Below are 17,118 nucleotides of genomic sequence, written 5' to 3' on the forward strand. Positions count from 1 at the left end.
TTTTTTTCATTTTTTTAAATAAAGTTACTCTTTTATTGAAGAAAAAAACAAAAACCGAAGCATATCCCCAGAGCCAGGCTCACAGCATGTGTTTACATGCTGTGTGCACAGGCAGTTACCTGGAAAGACAAGCACTTCTGGTCTAGTGGCTTTTTTAAGGGCTGGTTCTGCAAATATTGGCCCTTGCTGGGTTGGTTGTTGGGTAGATAGCCAATTCCTTTACGCAATGAGTTTTTTGTGTATAAACAGGTCACATTTTTAAATTAAATGATAAGTATAAACCATACAGTGTTAGCTTGTCGATCTGATCTAGAGGTCTATTCGATTATTTGAATGTATAAGGATTTAAAATACATTTCCATAGTCATACATTCTGCTTTCTACATATATTTACCACATGATGCTATTAATCCATGAATGATTGATATGCTGTCAAATTCAGCTTTCAGTTTGTGCATAAATAAATAATTGTCTGTCTATTTTTCTTTATTTCCATGATTATCCATTTATTTGAACATTGACTGTGTCTGAATGTTATTTTCTTTTTTCCAAGTGAAATACACGTCATAAGAGGTTAGGTAGTGTTAATAAATCTTGCTTCAGGATGTCTACAGGTAGACTATGGATAGAGGGATCAAACCCAGTAGGTTTTGGCGAGACGTAAACCCCCTAGCCACTACACTACCCTGACCGTCCGCAGGTAGGGGTTAAACAAATCGCTAAGGATGAGTACAAGTAGCCTGAGGACATCAGGGACTCAAACCAAGAACCTTTATCTCTATAATTCCTTCAGGAGCCAGTTGTAAGTCCGAACTCTGACCATTCCAGTCGTCCTCCTTAAAAGAAAACTAGGATCTTAATAAATGTGTCCTTTCAGGTTCAGGCACTACATCCACCGACAAGAAAGGTGCAGATTAGTCCTGGACCATTGCTGCTCCGTGAAGCTTCTTTGTTCATTGCCCCCAACGTGAAGCTTGATCCCACGTCTATAAAGTACAGGCGGACCAACCGCCTCTCCCCTCCAACCGTCGTCCGTTGCTAGGCAACGCAGCAAAAGACAAACACACTTGGGCGCCGCTCTGTCGCCTGACCAGAAGGACCAGAAGGACCCTCGGCCGGCCTCGACTCAGGGTGGGGCTGTTTCAGTTGGCGGGGAGAACCAGGGTGACCTGACACACCCACTCCAGGGCCCCTTCAGTAAAGCGCTCCGCTGGGCTCCAGTAACAGGTACCTCTGGACGGACGGCGGCAGGGGGAGCCGCGGGACGGAGGCCATACACATCCCCCCCAGGGCGCCGCGGACGCTACACCTGGCCAGGTGCATCAGGGAGCGCGGGCCGTCGGACCACACGGAGAACAGGGAGTCGTAGAACGCCTGGTGTCTCTGGGGAGGCACGGAGAAGGGCCTTCTGTCAGTTAAGACTTGAATACATTCAGGTTCAGGGTTGGATTTATTTTCTTTTTTTCATTAAAGTTTATATCATTTGATTTGTTTTCATGCTTTGTTATCATGATTTGCGATTAAGTTTATTCAAGAAAGTCGATAAGTCGTAAAAGAAGTTCATTATATGTGTGATGTAGATATGTTAGCTTTGTCATGGTCTGTCGGTTTCCTTGTCTTGTTTTGGTGTGTTTCCTGTTTCACTTTGGTATCTCTGTCTTGTTTCTCCCCATGTCCAGTCAAGATTCCCTCCTGTGTGATTACTGCTCCCTCCCCTAATTTGTTTCAGCTGTTACTCGTTGCATGCCTGAAAAGGTGTGGGCTAAGAGGAATATGTCACATATTCCTCTCAGCCCACACCTTTTCAATAAAGTCAACAATCAAAAAAGCTCTATATTGGAACAGCCAAGCTTGTCACGGTTAGCGGGTGGCAGGCAGGCAGGTAGGACCCAATCGCAGACAGTTCAGGTAAAGGATCATTTATTAACGCAAAAGGCAAGGAACACCGAGAACACCGAGAACACAGGTGACGCGGGGAACACACAGGACACAACTCACCACGAACTACAATGATCAGACAAGGAAGAAAGGAAAGACAAGGGCTTAAATACCAAACACACAGGGCACGCAACGAGTAACAGCTGAAACACATTAGGGGAGGGAGCAGTAATCACACAGGAGGGAAACTTGACTGGACATGATTAAAACCAAAACCTGTGTATGTATACACATATACATATACAGTATGTGCATACATACTGAACATACAGTATCTCTGAACATCATTGTATACCTTATAGCAGTCGTCAGGAATGGACGTTCGCCATTTCCTTGTGGGCTTCAAGCGTTCGTAGGAGTTGGCCAGGATCTCCACTGCTTCAGGGAAGTCATGGCAGGCCTGCAACACCTGTACTGCGCCAGACACACACCGACCATCCATCTAACCATCACCACTAACTACCGCGAGGGAGGGCTCCCGCCGCAGGGGACGTCTCCCCTCTGATCGCAGTGAGTGAACGATGGGGAGGGCTGCGGGCTAGATTATACCTCATGGGGCTCAACAGCGGTGCTTGCGTTTATGTGTCTTCTGTCCGCACTTCTGAGCGCGAGAAGTTGCCCAAGTCTTCTTACGCTCAGTAGCTAATTCTGTGACCTCTGTTCCTCTTGATAAGGTGAAGATCATTTTTTTTAAATGAACATTGATGTGAACCCCTGAACTACTCTATCAAGAAAGAGCCGGTGAATGGTTAAAGAAAAGCATGAAAGACAAGGGCAGCAATTTGTCGCCCGGACATGTATTTATTTTTTGTTTGTTTATGGTTTTGGTTTGTTTATGAAAATGCATGTCCCTGCATGTACTCCTACAAGATGTCCCCTACAGCAACAGCCTCTTGCCTCTGCGCCGGTGACACTAGAGATGTGCCTACGCCATTGGGGTCAACCACACCGAAGTGTCCTCCGAGTCGCGTGCACGAACCTTGTGGAACTGGGGAGGGTAGACGCGCGCGGCGTTGTGGTTCAGCAGCAGCTGGTAGCAGAGATGGGGGACGCCCATGGGCCTGACGCCGGTGACCTTCAGGAGGTACTGGATGGGGGCGCAGCCGTTGATGTCCATGGCCCGGGCGTCCGCCCCGCCCTCCAGCAGCATCTGCATCAGCACCTGGTCGCAGTTCCAGGCGGCCTTGTGGAGGGCCGTCTTCTTGTCCTCCTCTGGGATGTTTGGGTCTGAGGTCGGACCAAGGCGGGGAGAAGGGCGTGGTCATGTTGTCGCACGCTCGAATCAAAGTTATAGTCAGAGAACATGCAATATATGCGTCCAATAAACATAGATTAACTTGAATATAGCATTATATTCTTGGTCAAATATAAGTACATTTGTATACAAATTTGATTAGATATAACTATGTAATAATTCATTTTGATTGGCTTATATGGGATAAGATTTATGCCACAGTGACCATACAAACTAAACTTAAGAAACCCGGTACCTGACCAGTTGCAATACCCTCAGAGCATTCTGAGTTGGTTACAGATCTACACAACAATATAACCTTTCTATGAACCACATGGGAGCATGGACCACCTGCATTGCGGTCCAGCAGAATGCGACAGACGAGGTGGTGGTCCTCGCTGTAGAGCTGCTCCTTCTGGTCAAAGGCCCAGAAGGCCGCAGTCAGCAGGGGAGTTTCCTTGTGAGAGTTGACCGCGTTCACTGCAGCGCCGCTGGACAGGTACAGTGCCGCCAGCTGGGGGATGCCGAACCGGGCGGCCCTGTGCAGCGGAGTGTCCTCTTCGTTGTTATCACTGGGCATGTTCACCTTCCCACCTGCAGACAGGAGATACTGTTCTTTCTTCCTAAAGATAGTTCCAGATGGTCTATTTTAATATAAAGTTTTCTCTGGATATTTTTTTTCTCCATTCTTCATGGCATAATACGTCTCTGTATGTATGTAAGCACACTGCACACACTCCATCTTTATGTATTTACTTTACCAATTAATATAGTAAGTACATAAATTCAATACATTATAAGCTATATAAAAATATATTACCCTCAAAAGGCATTATGGTATATGCTGTAATTACACTGAACTAAATCACATTAAACCCTTCGTTCAACCAAAACTACATGAATCCCCCCCCCCTCCCCATTGTTGACCTCTGACCTCTGACCTCTGAGAAGGAGCTGCTTGGCACAGTCCACTGAATCCCTGGTGATACAGTAGTGGAGCGCTGCGTGGCCGCTTAATGATTTGCTGTTGACCCGGGCCCCATGGTCCAATAGCAAGGCCACGCAGTCAGCCTGGGAGACCTCGCAGGCCACATGCAGCGGAGTCTTGCCGTTGGGTTTGCGGTTAACGGCCGCCCCCTTCTGGAGGAGCACCAGTAGTGACTCTAACGCGTTGTACTTGACGCACACGTGGACGCCCATCGCCCATGACTTCTCAAGTTTATAGCCTGGCAACCAGTATCCTGTGAGAATAGAGAAGGGGAATGTTGTTCTTTAATGAGAATAACACAACTACGCTCAATCGTGAGAAAAACAATTATATCTTGGCTTTTGGTTAAATTTCCTCCGTGGAGCTTTAGCGCCATCTAGGGGCTGATCTGAAATAATCGTCCTCCTAGCTTGTAACAACAAAAACAATGCATATATATAATTCGACTTTAATGATGTCTTAGTTCGAACCCATTCACTTTACGTTAACTCTATCCCGGCCACTATATATCTTCTTCAAATCCTGCCCTACCTTGCTTGTACGAAGCCAGGACCATGTTGCGGTCCTCCACCTCCAGCACCGTGTCTATATCCAGGTCGCTGTGGTACAGGATCTCCAACACCGCCCGGCCGTCGTTCCTCTGCAAGGCCGCCAGAAAGCGGGCCTTGAGCTCCTTGGCCGCCAGCTGCCTGGGGCTCAACTCCTCCATGAACACGGAGGGCGTCCCGCTGCCTGCACTTTCACCTGCACCCAAGTAGGGCGTCCCGCTGCCTGCACTTTCACCTGCACCCAAGTCGGGCAAGGAGAAGGGCGACCCGGAGACTGACAGCGGCATTATCGATATCAGCACACCACAGAGAAGGCCTGAGATGATCTCGCAAATTGCCGCGATAAAGGCGGTGGGCATTACCTTTTGCAAGGGCCTCTGTGGAGTGCCAAACATGCACTGCGATTATCGTAATCCAGAGGTGGTGCATTTGATTTCAAACATTCAATAAAAGGGAGTAGGCGTTAAACCGTATAGCAGAGGGAGTGAAATCCAATATGCCTAGGGTCCTGCTTGGTATTAATAGAATGGTGAGCGTGTTGTGTGTAATGGGTGTTGTAGACCCATGATGTATAATAAGAACAGTAGGTCGTTTGTGGGAGCTGAAAACATCCACCTTGCCATGCGTTCCATTTTGTATTGACTGGATTAAATGTGAACACGAAAGGTTTGACCAAAACAGACCCATTTATATTTGACTGCTAGGTTAATTGCGATTGATGAGATACTCAATATCCACGATCTAGGTCTACCTGTAGGTATCATTGGCCCATACCCCTTAGCAACCTCCTTAGTAGCATTTATCAGAATTGTAATCCGCTTTGGAAAGTAGGCCCTATAGTAGTCAAATTAATAGCAGTTATGGTAAATAGGCTATAGTCGTAGTAAATAATAGTAAAGTAAACGTGTCCATCATGAACCGTTTTCAGACCATGTCTGCTTTGTGGGCATCATTTGAAAAATTGTAATTAAGAACTGAAGGAAACATTGCCACTGAGCACACAAGCCAGACAGGATAGAAGAAGGCAAGCCAAAGGAATCAACAGACAGGGCCTGCACATTTTATTCAGTGTGACAAGTAGCTGCCAAATCCAACTTTTAATAATGCAAAAGAAAGGGGGAGAAGGAGCGAAGGGAAAGTAAGAATAGGATAGGAATAAACAAACAGCTTGGTTTGTTACAAAGCGTTAAAGCGTGGCGAAAAGTGTGTGAGTGACCCTGGCTCTCTCTACCCGTCACTCTGCAGAGGAAAGACGGACGCACTCTAGAAGGTTCCAGGCATTGCCCAAAACAACATCCTTTACCTAGAGATCGCTATTCATCCCGCGAGCAGCGAGCGCAGGCTAGTCAATCAACGAGAAAGAGGGTAGGAACACAAAACGGAGGGGATCCCCTTCTGTAGCAGCCCTAGCAAACTGTACACGGCCCACCGCCAGGTTAGAAAACAAGGCTTCTTTAGGGTTTATAATACAGTATATTGCTTTCTGCATGTTTCACTGTACATAGAAAATGTTCAGTGGACGGCCTGGTCCGTCGACCTGGGTGGTGATGGGGGTAGTATTCACAGAAAGGGTCAAGTATCGCTTACGTTTTTGTTTAAGAGGAAGGATGAAACAACACAATAGGATTTTCTTATTTTTTTGCAATTTTTAAAATGGGATGACATATTAACGTTGAATCATGATCTCAAGTCACATTGTTGATGATTATCCACTAATATCTATAAAAAAAGTATATTTTATCTTCTAACATAAAATCTTTTTTGGCCAAGAAAGAAAAACACAACTGTGCATAAATCATTAGATGGTGTTAATAATACTCTATTTCTTGCATAACTTACTGTAGCATAAACAATAGTCAAGATGGTTCATAAAATACATAAATAAATAATAACTGTTTCATTCAGAATGGTACAGTAGCTACCTTTTGTTGCATTGAGTGGATGTAGAGCTCAAAAAATACTTTCCAACTTTCAAACAGACAAGTGTAAACGATGAATGTTGAGCCATCACTAAAATATGTCCTATTGTATCTCACTAGTGCAACTTCTATCACTTCCTTCATCTGTGATGAATTATTCAAAACTACAGCTCCAGTCATCTTTCTTCCAGAATATCAGTTTTGTTTAAATATGTTAACAAGAAAGACAAAAAACAAAAGCATTAATATTAAGGTATAGCATTCTTGGATATTCATTCACATATTCTCAGGATCACAGGTGTCAAAAGAAAGGTAATGAAACAGTGATTTGTATGTGTGTGATTCAATTTGTCTTGTTTAAATGAGATCAATAATAAATGGATTTCGTAAAATGATTCGGATGATCAATCTTCGGATTGAAACACTATTTAGAAGTGAATAGAGATAAATACTCATCTATGATTTCCCAAAGGCAGCAGCTGGGTAGTAATCATCTGTTGTTTTGATCATATAAAAAGGAGGTCGAAAGCAGATTACAGACGGCGTCAGAACGGTATGCATATAAGTACGAGGTTTCACTTTGTAATCATGGCGGCATGACTATGTGGGTTATTATGTCGTCTTTACTGTACATCGTACACTACCACAGTCTCCATTCCCGTCCTGGGCATCCTTTTGAGTTCTGGCGGTTCTTTCCTGTCATTTTCATATTTTTGTCGGGGAAATTGCTTTTATAACACTTAAAGAACAATATACAGTCAGTTTCACACAAGTCCATAGACGACTTTCCAGTGATGTGGACTTTTCCAGTGTAGTCAGAGGTGGGGTCCATAGAGATCTGTTTTCTCTCTGTCAGGCCCCACTTGCATGGATTCCAGTGTTCAGATTCAGCAGCAACAGAGGAAGCAGCACTGGCGACATCTAGTGGTGGACGTGTTTAATGGCCAATATGATCTCTCTCTGTCCCCCCACAGAGTTTGTGTGAGTGCTTGTGTTCTTCATCACAGCTGTCAGTTACTTCCCAAGGAACGCCTCCAGACAGGATGTATTACTGTATATAATTCTGCCTGTCACATGATGGCACACTAGAGATATCTGCATCTATATTCATCGCTGTATATGTACAATGCCACTTGTAAGGGACGCTATCGTACACATCCATTAATATGGCTATTACAGATGGCTCTAAATAAGAAAGAAGCTAAAAGATATGTTCTGGGTGGATGCGGAGGTCATGTTCAACCCTCTCGCCATCTAACCATGAATATGAATAAATACACGTACAGCAATAAATGTCTAAATAAATATAGATCTGAGCAGATGTTGAAACCGTAATACAGAAATAGCGTTGGTGGTGGGGGGGGGGTGACGGCTGGGGAGAAGGACGGGCGGGTAGGGGGGCAGCGAACTATCAACAGTGTGAGCACCTTTTTTTTGGTTTTCTACTCTGAAAAAAAATAAAACACACCGCCCAACAGCCAGCTGGTGGTCTCACTGTGGCCCCCCACACCACCACCACCACCACCACCACTGAGCCATGTGGAATATTTGAGCAGCATCGGGCATCTTTAAGGACACCCCACTGAGGACACGGGGGTCCTTGGCGATGTCCAGGGGTCTCGAGGTGCTACTGGGTGCGGGGAGCGTGATAAGAACGACAGTAGGGGGAGGTGCCGGGCTCCCCCGGGGCGCCTAGGGCTCGTCCTAGGGCTCGTCCTGGCTCTGTCTCTGCTGCTCCTGCTCTCTCTGGCGGAGCTTGTCGCGCTGCCTCTCCAGCTTTTCCCGGTTCCTCCGGGTCTTGTCCTGCAGCACCTTCAGCTCCTTGATCTTCTTCTTCAGCAGCCCCCGGTCCTGGGACGACGAGACGCCCAGGGCCTGCGCACGCACACAACGCACACGCACAAACACACGCATATTCACACACATACCCATATGCGGACGCACACACACAAACAGGCACACATACACACGCACGCACACGCATGCACGCAAACACGCACATGCAGACACACAAATACACACAGAGACACACACACAAGCAACCATTTTCACAATGGACTTAACCTTCACCTTTATTTCTACTTTGTTTTATACCACCACATCTATTGCCGCCCATTTTGAAACTCTGGCATTTTGTGCTTGACTCTTAGAGGGCTTTGGGTTGGCGGTTGTCATATAACGTGGGCACGTGAAGCCGTTTGAGGCTCACTGTGATTAAGTGTTATGGTCGCTACACCAAAAAGATCGACTCAACTTGCCAATAGACCCGCCTCCGCAGCTCCAGCTCGTCGATGAACTCGACATACTAGAAACCTTTACCGCTTCTCTTCTTGTAATTTAGCCGGCAGCTTTGTGGGAGAGGTCCACTCACCTTCAGCTCGTTGCTCTCCATCTGCAGGAGGCGCTCCCCGTCCACGTTTTTGGCAGTGAATTCTGGGACATGGAGTTCCAGGTGGAGTCCGATGAGCCAGCGGGCCACCTGCTGGGGGGTCCACTCTGTCACGCTGAGGTTCGGCCCCTGGTGCTGCCTGGGGAACTGGGCCTCGTCTAGGATCTGCAGACAGAGGACAGGATGATGGCCCTCACACATCTATATGGGTTTATAGATGATAAAAAGATAATGCCTCACCCTTACATGCGATAACTAAAAGGGGGATAAGGAGATCTACGTAACTAAATGGGAAATCACGCATGGGAAACTATTCTGTGATAAAAAAACATGGATGCCGCAGACATTGAGTGACAGCCTTACCTCATCCTCTATCATATCCAAGCTCTTGAGCATGGCAGCATGAAGGACAACAGAATACAACTTTATTCACACCAAATGAAAAAGACACCAAAAAAATGGCGTCTTCACTGCATTGCAGACAGTATCCTCTGCTAAAGAACAACCATGACTCTGAAACCCAGCAGGGACACCTCAGTGTTTAGTCACGCGTTGTCTTGTGGTGTCAAAGAGAGGCTTGTGTGTATCGGGGTGGGGAGGGAGTGGGGGGGTGTCTGTGGGCGCACCTCGTCTGAAGAGAGGGCCGGCGCGTGGGAGCGCTCCGACATCTTGGCCTCGTTCAGCAGGCTGCTGATCTCCACCGAGCTGCTGCTGCTGCTGTCGGCGCTGAGGGCCGGACCCTAGGAGACGAGAGAACCACAAGGGCCAAGGCTTGGCTTTACAGCGCCTGGGTCCAATGAGCTCAGGCTGGGAGTTGCAGTTTTCTTTTACTTTCACCCGCAGACCCTAAGGATTAGTTCATTAAGACGGATCAGTGAATCTGTTTTTGAGTGATACAGGAGAGAAATTGAAGAGGAGCAATGGATGTGCTAGAATGATTGTGTGCTACTGAAGACAAGCCGTGCATATCTAAATCATTTCGCCTGGGAAATGAGATTTTGACGTTAGTATAAAGAATACGTTAGTGTCAGGATACTTAAATGATGTAACACCAAGATCAGCCCGGCCTGTGGTTAAACAAATAACCAATTTAAAAGCTCTACAATCACTCATTGATTAATCAACTTATGTAGGCTGATCAAAATGTGTCATCTGGTTTGCACAGGTTTCTTGAGATTTGGCGATATTTTCAACCTTATGATTAGGGAGAATTTATTGGTTTCGTTATCCCTATTTACCTTAAACCATCAATCATTGGCCATTTGACCAAAAGGGATGCATGATTGGAGGAAAGTAAGGGATACACAATATATACAATACCAAATAATATGAATAGGAGAAGAAGTGGGGCCAGGTTAAAAAGTTCTGTTGAACAAAAAGCAGGTTTATTTAAATGAATAACAATAGCAACTAAAAACACTTTTAAGAAATAAGATTGATTTCAATCACACAAAAACGTCTGAAAACCCCGTGAAAAAGGGTTTATCTATTTCTATTTGGTTATCCACAATTTTGCTAAAATGACCTATGATTGAATACATGATTGGACAATTAGTTTTACTATTCAAATGTTTTTCCAACTGCCTCATGAAAGAGCACTGTAATTGGTTGTTTTTTTTCACATTAACAGTTAGGCCTTGCGGCGCCATGGCAGCATTCACCATAATACAACCATGACATCATCAACCCTCTGTGCTGTGCAGTTTGACCTCATATACCTTGGCCGTGAGTTTCTCTGGACTGTCCTCCACCGAGGGCTCCGTGGAACTGAGAGAGAGAGAGCATACGGGCACAGAAAGAGACACCGTCGCACACAGATAGACAGAGGGAGAGAGAGACAAAGAAACAGGGAGGGAGAGCATACAGGGACAGAGAGAGACACACACACACAGAGGGAGGAAGAGACAAAGAAACAGAGGGAGAGAGAGAGGGACGGAAACAGAGAGAGAGACACGGAGACAGAGAGAGTGACAAAGACACAGAGAGAGAGACACAGAGACAGAGAGAGAGACAAAGAAACAGAGATAGAGACGCAGAGAGGGACAGAAATAGACACAAACACTCACATACAGACAGAGAGACAAAGAGACGAGGAAACACAGAAAGAGCGAGAGACTTTAGAAACTTGATGCAATGATGACAACACAGATTTACTTCCCAGACTACTAAATAATTCTCAAATCTTGTGCGTGCGTGCGTTGGCAGGAAGAGTGGGAGAGCGGGGCAGAGTGACCATGGCCCTAGTTTGGGCCAACTGTGGGTTGTTGTCCGCCTGCCTGGTGCCTGTACCCCTGTCTTGAACTCCCTCTCTCTCTCCCCCATTTCTCCCCTTCCTGTTTTCCTCTCCAATGCGCAGGCACACACTTTGTGACACACACACACCACACACACACACACACACACACACACACCACACACACACACACACACACACACACACACACACACACACACCACACACACACACACACACACAATCTAGACTCCTGACTGATTATATTGCTGCCGGCAATGAGTGCAGCAAATAGAGGAGTGTACTGAAAACTGCATTATCAGATACACATAAATGTAGGCACTGTAGTTATGCACTGTAAGTTATTTGGGTTAACACACACTCACACAAAACAATGTATACGCACACAAACACACACACAAACAAATAGGACTACAACAAAGGGGTGTGTGGGTGTGCGTTTGTGTGTTCCTGGTGCGGATCCAGAAATAAAAAAAATAACAAGAAAACTTAACAAGAGACTGCCCACTGTGCAGAAAACACAACGTTGATAATTAATGACTAGCAGACGAGATCAATAGACAAACACGCACACTCGCACACACGCACACAAACAGTGTCTCTTAGGGAAGATCCAGTAAAGCAAAATGCATGAAGTTGATCCAGGGATGAGTCCTGCTAGACTCTAGGCAGCCTGGGTTTGGCATACAGCAGATGACAACACCACAGGTATCTAAACAATGTGTTTACCTGTTTCCCGGCGATGCCCGGGGATCCTTGGTTCTGCTTTGCCGTAGCGAGACTCTGAGAGGAACGGAGAGGAGATGAGAAGAGGCAGCTGGTGTCACGCGTTACTACGGTAACCAACACCGTGATCACACCCTATATGTTCTCACACCGCTTTGACACTTTTTGCTGTTCTAAAAGTTTTAAATAATTTTATACTGAAACTAGTCCTCGCAAAAGGTGGCCCCCACATCTTCGTTTTAACACATGCAGCCAGACGTTTATTTTTTTAAATGATTGATTCATGAGGCCCCCGTGGGTGAATGGATTATAGACGACTGTCCTACCACTCGTTATCCCAGTACAGTGTTGTGTTGTTTTCTATCTCATTATTGGGTTTGGGCAAGGTCATACCCGGCCCCGGGGCCTGTCTGTTGGGGCTCTCCTCCCCACTGCCAGCCGCTCCAGACACCATGTGAGACTGGCACCCTGCGGACAAAAAACACTCTCTGTGACGTCCTGCAGATGATAACACACTCTTTTGAAGCATGACCCAGCTCCCGGCTCCACGGTTGCCTCGTCATGATTCCAGGTCTTATTGGGTTTATTTCGGTTTCATCTGCAAGGTCATTTTGTTCAGCGTCCAGTGAATGTGACTATGAGCATTTCATGACACCTGGCTTTTTACTTTTATGTTTTACTCTGCAGCAAAATGTTGAATTTCCAAGCCAAAGGAAATAACAAAAAGAGGGTACGAAAAAAACCTATACATAAGAAACCTAAAATTAGGCAGGTCCATCGGACCATATCTTTTGGCGTCAAGAGCTTTAAGTGTGCATGCCAAACACTAAACGGCCGCTGTATTGACACTGCCCAACATTTTATTTTCTTTCATCGCTTTATGTTGTGAGGGCGGGGCCTAGGGTAAACGTACCGTCCTGATTGGTTCCCTGCGGCAGCAGTGAACGTCTCGGCGAACCCTCAGTGCTGCCGGGATTCCTGAGTCCCGCGCCGTCGAAGGACGCCGCGCTGCGCACCGAACCGCTCCGGCTATGGGCGGGACTTCCTGTTGTACTCTCTGACACCTGTCACCAGAGAGTGGGAGGGGAGGGGTACACAGTTAGGATGAAACAAACCAATATGATGTAGACCAAATATATAATTTATACAGTAAATATGAAATAGATAAATATGAATGGCGGTAAAAGGGATGGAAAGGCCGGAAACACATGTGGGGTGTCTCAACTTGCTAGTTCCCTAAGCAGGCAGGCCAGCAGGGGTCCTTATTCACCTAGGGACCATATTGGTTAGTTGCGTCAGGAAACCTTCTAGAATACTTTGGGAAAACATGAGAACTAACTGGAGTGCTACATTTCAAAAAAAATACAGACCATTTACAAATGAAAAAATAAAAATTATTACTTTGAAAAATATATATTGGCATTGTCTAGCAATATTTATCCTTAGGCTAAATCCTTATTTATCCTTACTTATCCTAGCTTTCATTGTTGTGTACAGGGAACGGGTTAACCTAGCAATTGTAAGGGCTTGGCACTTGTCTCTATGAAAATCCTTACTGTACCGACAGCGTATTATGTTGTTTCTCTTTCTTCTGACAAATGTCACTTTGGATAAAAGCGTCTGCTGAATCCCCTAAACGTAAATGTAAATGTAATTCCATTCCTCCCCCAGGAACATTGAGAATGCCAGGCGAATACCTTTTCATGTTTCCCCAAAGATTCTAGGTTTTTCCCACCCAACAACCAACCAGTATGACCAGAGGGTGAATTCCTCTATAAATCAATACCTAGTAACAACGCAGCCAGGTTCCATTACGACCTGAGGTCCTATGCTACACAATACAACCCCTCTCTCTTTCAATCTGTTGTCCTGTTCCTATACTAAAGAACACCTTTTTTTGTTGAATAAAAAACACACACAACTGCTTCATCATTCTGCTTTTATCTTTGTCTTCAAGTTCTTCTTATTGTGTGTTACATACAAGCTGGTTCTCGGGGTCGTTTCAAACCTCATTTCCCAGTCTGGGAGCCTGTATCTGGCCAGTCACGACTCAGCGCTCCTGCCTTTTTTGCCTCAGTACTGCGTATGCTACTGCTACGCTAACAAAGGCCCGCCATTAGCGCCTCTTCCGTCAGCATCCATTGTAACATGCTGAGAGACAACCGCATCATTCGTTCCGCTAGCACCGCTAGCACTAACACAGCGATTAATGAATCGCTTCGAGAAAGGTATTATGATATCTGATAGGATGACTCTGCATTATGGGGCCAAATGGCAAAACAAAAACACACACACACACACAAGCTCACACAAACACACATCAAAGAACGCCATTATGGCTTGATGTGAGAATTAATTGAAATTGACTTTCGGTTTATTGACAAACCTCTCCCTCTGTAGAGCTGATGCTGCCTCGCACCCGACCGCCGTGGGTCGGCTTTCTACTGGGAGAATCCAACCCTGAGAACGCACACCCACACCCACAGACACACACACATTGTTTATCAATTTTGATGTGCAGCGAGGCAAGGCTGTTTCGTGCACTGAACCTAATACGCAGCGCTGCAATAACTGAACTGTAAAACGATGTATTAGCTGCGTCACAAACTTAAACCACTGGAGCACGACTGGATCTTACAGCAGCAGCCAGTTTATTATAACAAAGTACCACTGAAAAGTTAATAATAAAAAAGGCCTGCAATCCTACGCCAAGCCCACAACGGTGGGTCTTGTGCAGTGGTTTGGCAGACAGGCGGACTGCATCAGAGGGATGTGTTCCAGGGGATCTGCTCATCTCCAATGAGTCGTTGAAATAAAAACTGCTATTGCTCCGCTTTTTTACCATCGTGAACTACTTTTGTCTGTCACATTGTATTGTTTCAGTGGTTATGTTCTTGTCTGAACATGCAAGCTTCAGCAATGCTTTTTAAATCAAGGGATACATGAAAGGAGATGCATCCCTGTGTATGTTTACTGTATTAATCAACAAAAAAAAAAGGCATTGGAGTGCACAGAAATACAGTGTGAGTTATTGCTGTTGTGTACTCTGTTGGGGTACACTGTGAACCTTACCTGCAGCACTTCAATAAAAATGATTCAAATGAAACAGTATATTTTAGCTGGGGACTAGGGATTGGTGAATGTTTTATTCATCCAGGGCCGACACTGATCAACAAAATGTGTCTGTCCTGGAGTATTAATATCCCGGTGCACTTCATCCTTCCCATTACTTCACTAATTCTAAACGCTGCCCACTAATCTAATCATTATCCCCCTCTCTGCACCCAGACCTTCTCAGGCTAAATATGAACTCAATTAACCTCCCATTAGGGATGGAAATAAAAATAACAGCTTAATTCCCCCTCGCCCTCACTCCCTGCCTCACCTCTGCTACCTGGTTCATCCAGGAAATCACAACTGCCATAATGAAAACAAAAACAACCACAGCAAAGCCATCTCCACGGCAACGGACCTGCGGTCAGCGTATGCGCAGGGGCCCCACCTGGCTGCTGCTGGGGGCGGGACCTGTCGGCGGCGGCGCTACTGTTACTGCGACTGCTGTTGTGCTGTTTGCTGTACTGTTGTTGTTGTTGACCTGGATGCCGTTCTGCTTCATCAGCTGCATCAGCTCGACTCCAGCGTCGCAATCTGGACCGAGACGGACAGGCAGGAAGGGGCGGGAGGAAAGGGGATTAGCCAATGGCCTTCTAGCATTGTTAATGTGTATGTGTTATTAAGGGAAGGCCGCACTAATTGGAGATACTTTACGACTTATGTAAGGGTGGCCCTGTGAGCTCAACGCACTGTTAAGAAAACACATGCAAATCGACAAAATGAGCTAATGAAGAAATTATTTGCATAATGTATAAACAAACGTTCCGTTTTTACGTTTTAGCTCATTTCAAACACCACTGACGGATAGCCGACTTTACTCATGTCATAAGTCTCAAACTTCAGCGGCTACGACAAGCGCGCCAAGACGTGTCCATCACTTTTAATTCCTCTGTTAGCACATTCGTTGGCGTTTGTTGTAAAGTGAAGCATTTCTGTTTTTGTTTCTGTTTTGTGTTCTACATGCTGCGCTTGTTTCCTACATGCTGCGCACGCAACGCAAACACGTGAGGAGTGAGACGCCTCCTTCATTTCCCTGCGATGCGTCTCTTTGCACGTGTTCTCGAGTTGCAGCGCGCCGCCGTCTAAACCGACGTCGGCGTTGTCTTCGTTTGCGTGTGTTTGGTCTGTCTGCGCGGGGGTCGTCTTGAGTTGCGGCGCTCTGAGCTCTCCTTTCAGGCTCGCCCTCACCCTGACTTGCAGGCTCTGGATCTCCGCCAGGTGGGCCTCCTCTGCCTCCTCCAGCCTCTTCCTCTCAGCATCCTCCTTCTGGACCAGCTCCACCTCCCTGGGGACACAGCGGGGCGGAGGAGAACAGCGGGGGTGGGGGAGTTAATGTGCTGCTGAGTCACTTCGCTTTAAGATGGAGAGCAGAATGGGGGAAAAGCGAAGGAGATGACACAAATACATTGAGTGTGAATTTGTGTGTCTGTGTGTGTGTGTGTGTGTGTGTGTGTGTGTGTATGGGTGCGTGTGTGTGAATACATTCTTAATCGGCGTGAGGGGAAATCTTGGGCCATTTCCAAGGACTGTCACTTGACTTATTTCACACACTGACCTCGTACACATAACAACTCTAGCACGCAGACATGCCCACCACTCAAACCACACTCAAGTAGCCTCTCTCCCTGCCCCAGACACCACTTTTTCTCATCTCTCTCTCTCTAACAAAAAGAAACTATGGTCTCTTTCTCATCTCAAAACTCACTGTCTGGTTGTCTCCCTTTTTTTCTTTTGCCTCTCTCTCTCTCGCTCTCTCTCTCTCTCTCGCTCATCTCTCTTACAGTATTTTGCATAACAAAGAGAAGCTCCTCTTTAGATGTCTCCTTCTACCTCCAGCTGTCCTCTTGTCCTTGCTGCTTGGCGACTGTGCCTGTTGTGAACTAAAATCCTTTCTAGCAATTAGCATGTAGAGAGTTTACCTCCACAGTACAGAGAACCTGAGCTTTACCCAGGGGAGCTCTGAGCCACTTAGGACCAATCAGAATGGGTGGGAGAGATCAGAGCACTA

General features: G+C 46.1%; 2 protein-coding genes across 5 annotated transcripts; both read right to left on the reverse strand.

Annotated features, from left to right (window-relative positions):
- Nucleotides 1-29: 29 nt before the first annotated feature.
- LOC130376305 (ankyrin repeat and SOCS box protein 4-like) lies at nucleotides 30-5,005 on the reverse strand. Of its 3 annotated transcripts, XM_056583535.1 has the most exons (7): nucleotides 4,944-4,981; nucleotides 4,692-4,904; nucleotides 4,114-4,413; nucleotides 3,524-3,766; nucleotides 2,918-3,165; nucleotides 2,234-2,347; nucleotides 30-1,383 (listed from the first exon to the last, which is right to left on the reverse strand). In XM_056583535.1, the coding sequence occupies exons 2-7, from the start codon at nucleotides 4,867-4,869 to the stop codon at nucleotides 1,195-1,197; spliced, it is 1,272 nt and encodes a 423-aa protein (XP_056439510.1). In that variant the 5' UTR covers nucleotides 4,870-4,904; nucleotides 4,944-4,981; the 3' UTR covers nucleotides 30-1,194. The 3 variants fall into 3 exon arrangements, with proteins under 3 accessions (XP_056439510.1, XP_056439509.1, XP_056439511.1); XM_056583534.1 differs by having other exon boundaries at nucleotides 4,692-5,005; XM_056583536.1 differs by having other exon boundaries at nucleotides 1,296-1,383; nucleotides 2,234-2,352; nucleotides 4,692-5,005.
- Nucleotides 5,006-7,565: 2,560 nt separating this feature from the next.
- Nucleotides 7,566-12,159, reverse strand: LOC130375864 (neurabin-1-like). 2 transcript variants are annotated; one of them, XM_056583001.1, is made up of 6 exons: nucleotides 12,000-12,159; nucleotides 10,735-10,783; nucleotides 10,337-10,381; nucleotides 9,643-9,756; nucleotides 8,999-9,181; nucleotides 7,566-8,502 (listed from the first exon to the last, which is right to left on the reverse strand). In XM_056583001.1, the coding sequence occupies exons 4-6, from the start codon at nucleotides 9,682-9,684 to the stop codon at nucleotides 8,332-8,334; spliced, it is 396 nt and encodes a 131-aa protein (XP_056438976.1). In that variant the 5' UTR covers nucleotides 9,685-9,756; nucleotides 10,337-10,381; nucleotides 10,735-10,783; nucleotides 12,000-12,159; the 3' UTR covers nucleotides 7,566-8,331. The 2 variants fall into 2 exon arrangements, with proteins under 2 accessions (XP_056438976.1, XP_056438975.1); XM_056583000.1 differs by lacking the exon at nucleotides 10,337-10,381.
- Between the last annotated feature and the right edge of the window lie 4,959 nt (nucleotides 12,160-17,118).

This window comes from Gadus chalcogrammus, chromosome 22 (assembly GCF_026213295.1).
Source record: "Gadus chalcogrammus isolate NIFS_2021 chromosome 22, NIFS_Gcha_1.0, whole genome shotgun sequence".
Lineage (NCBI taxonomy): Eukaryota > Metazoa > Chordata > Actinopteri > Gadiformes > Gadidae > Gadus > Gadus chalcogrammus.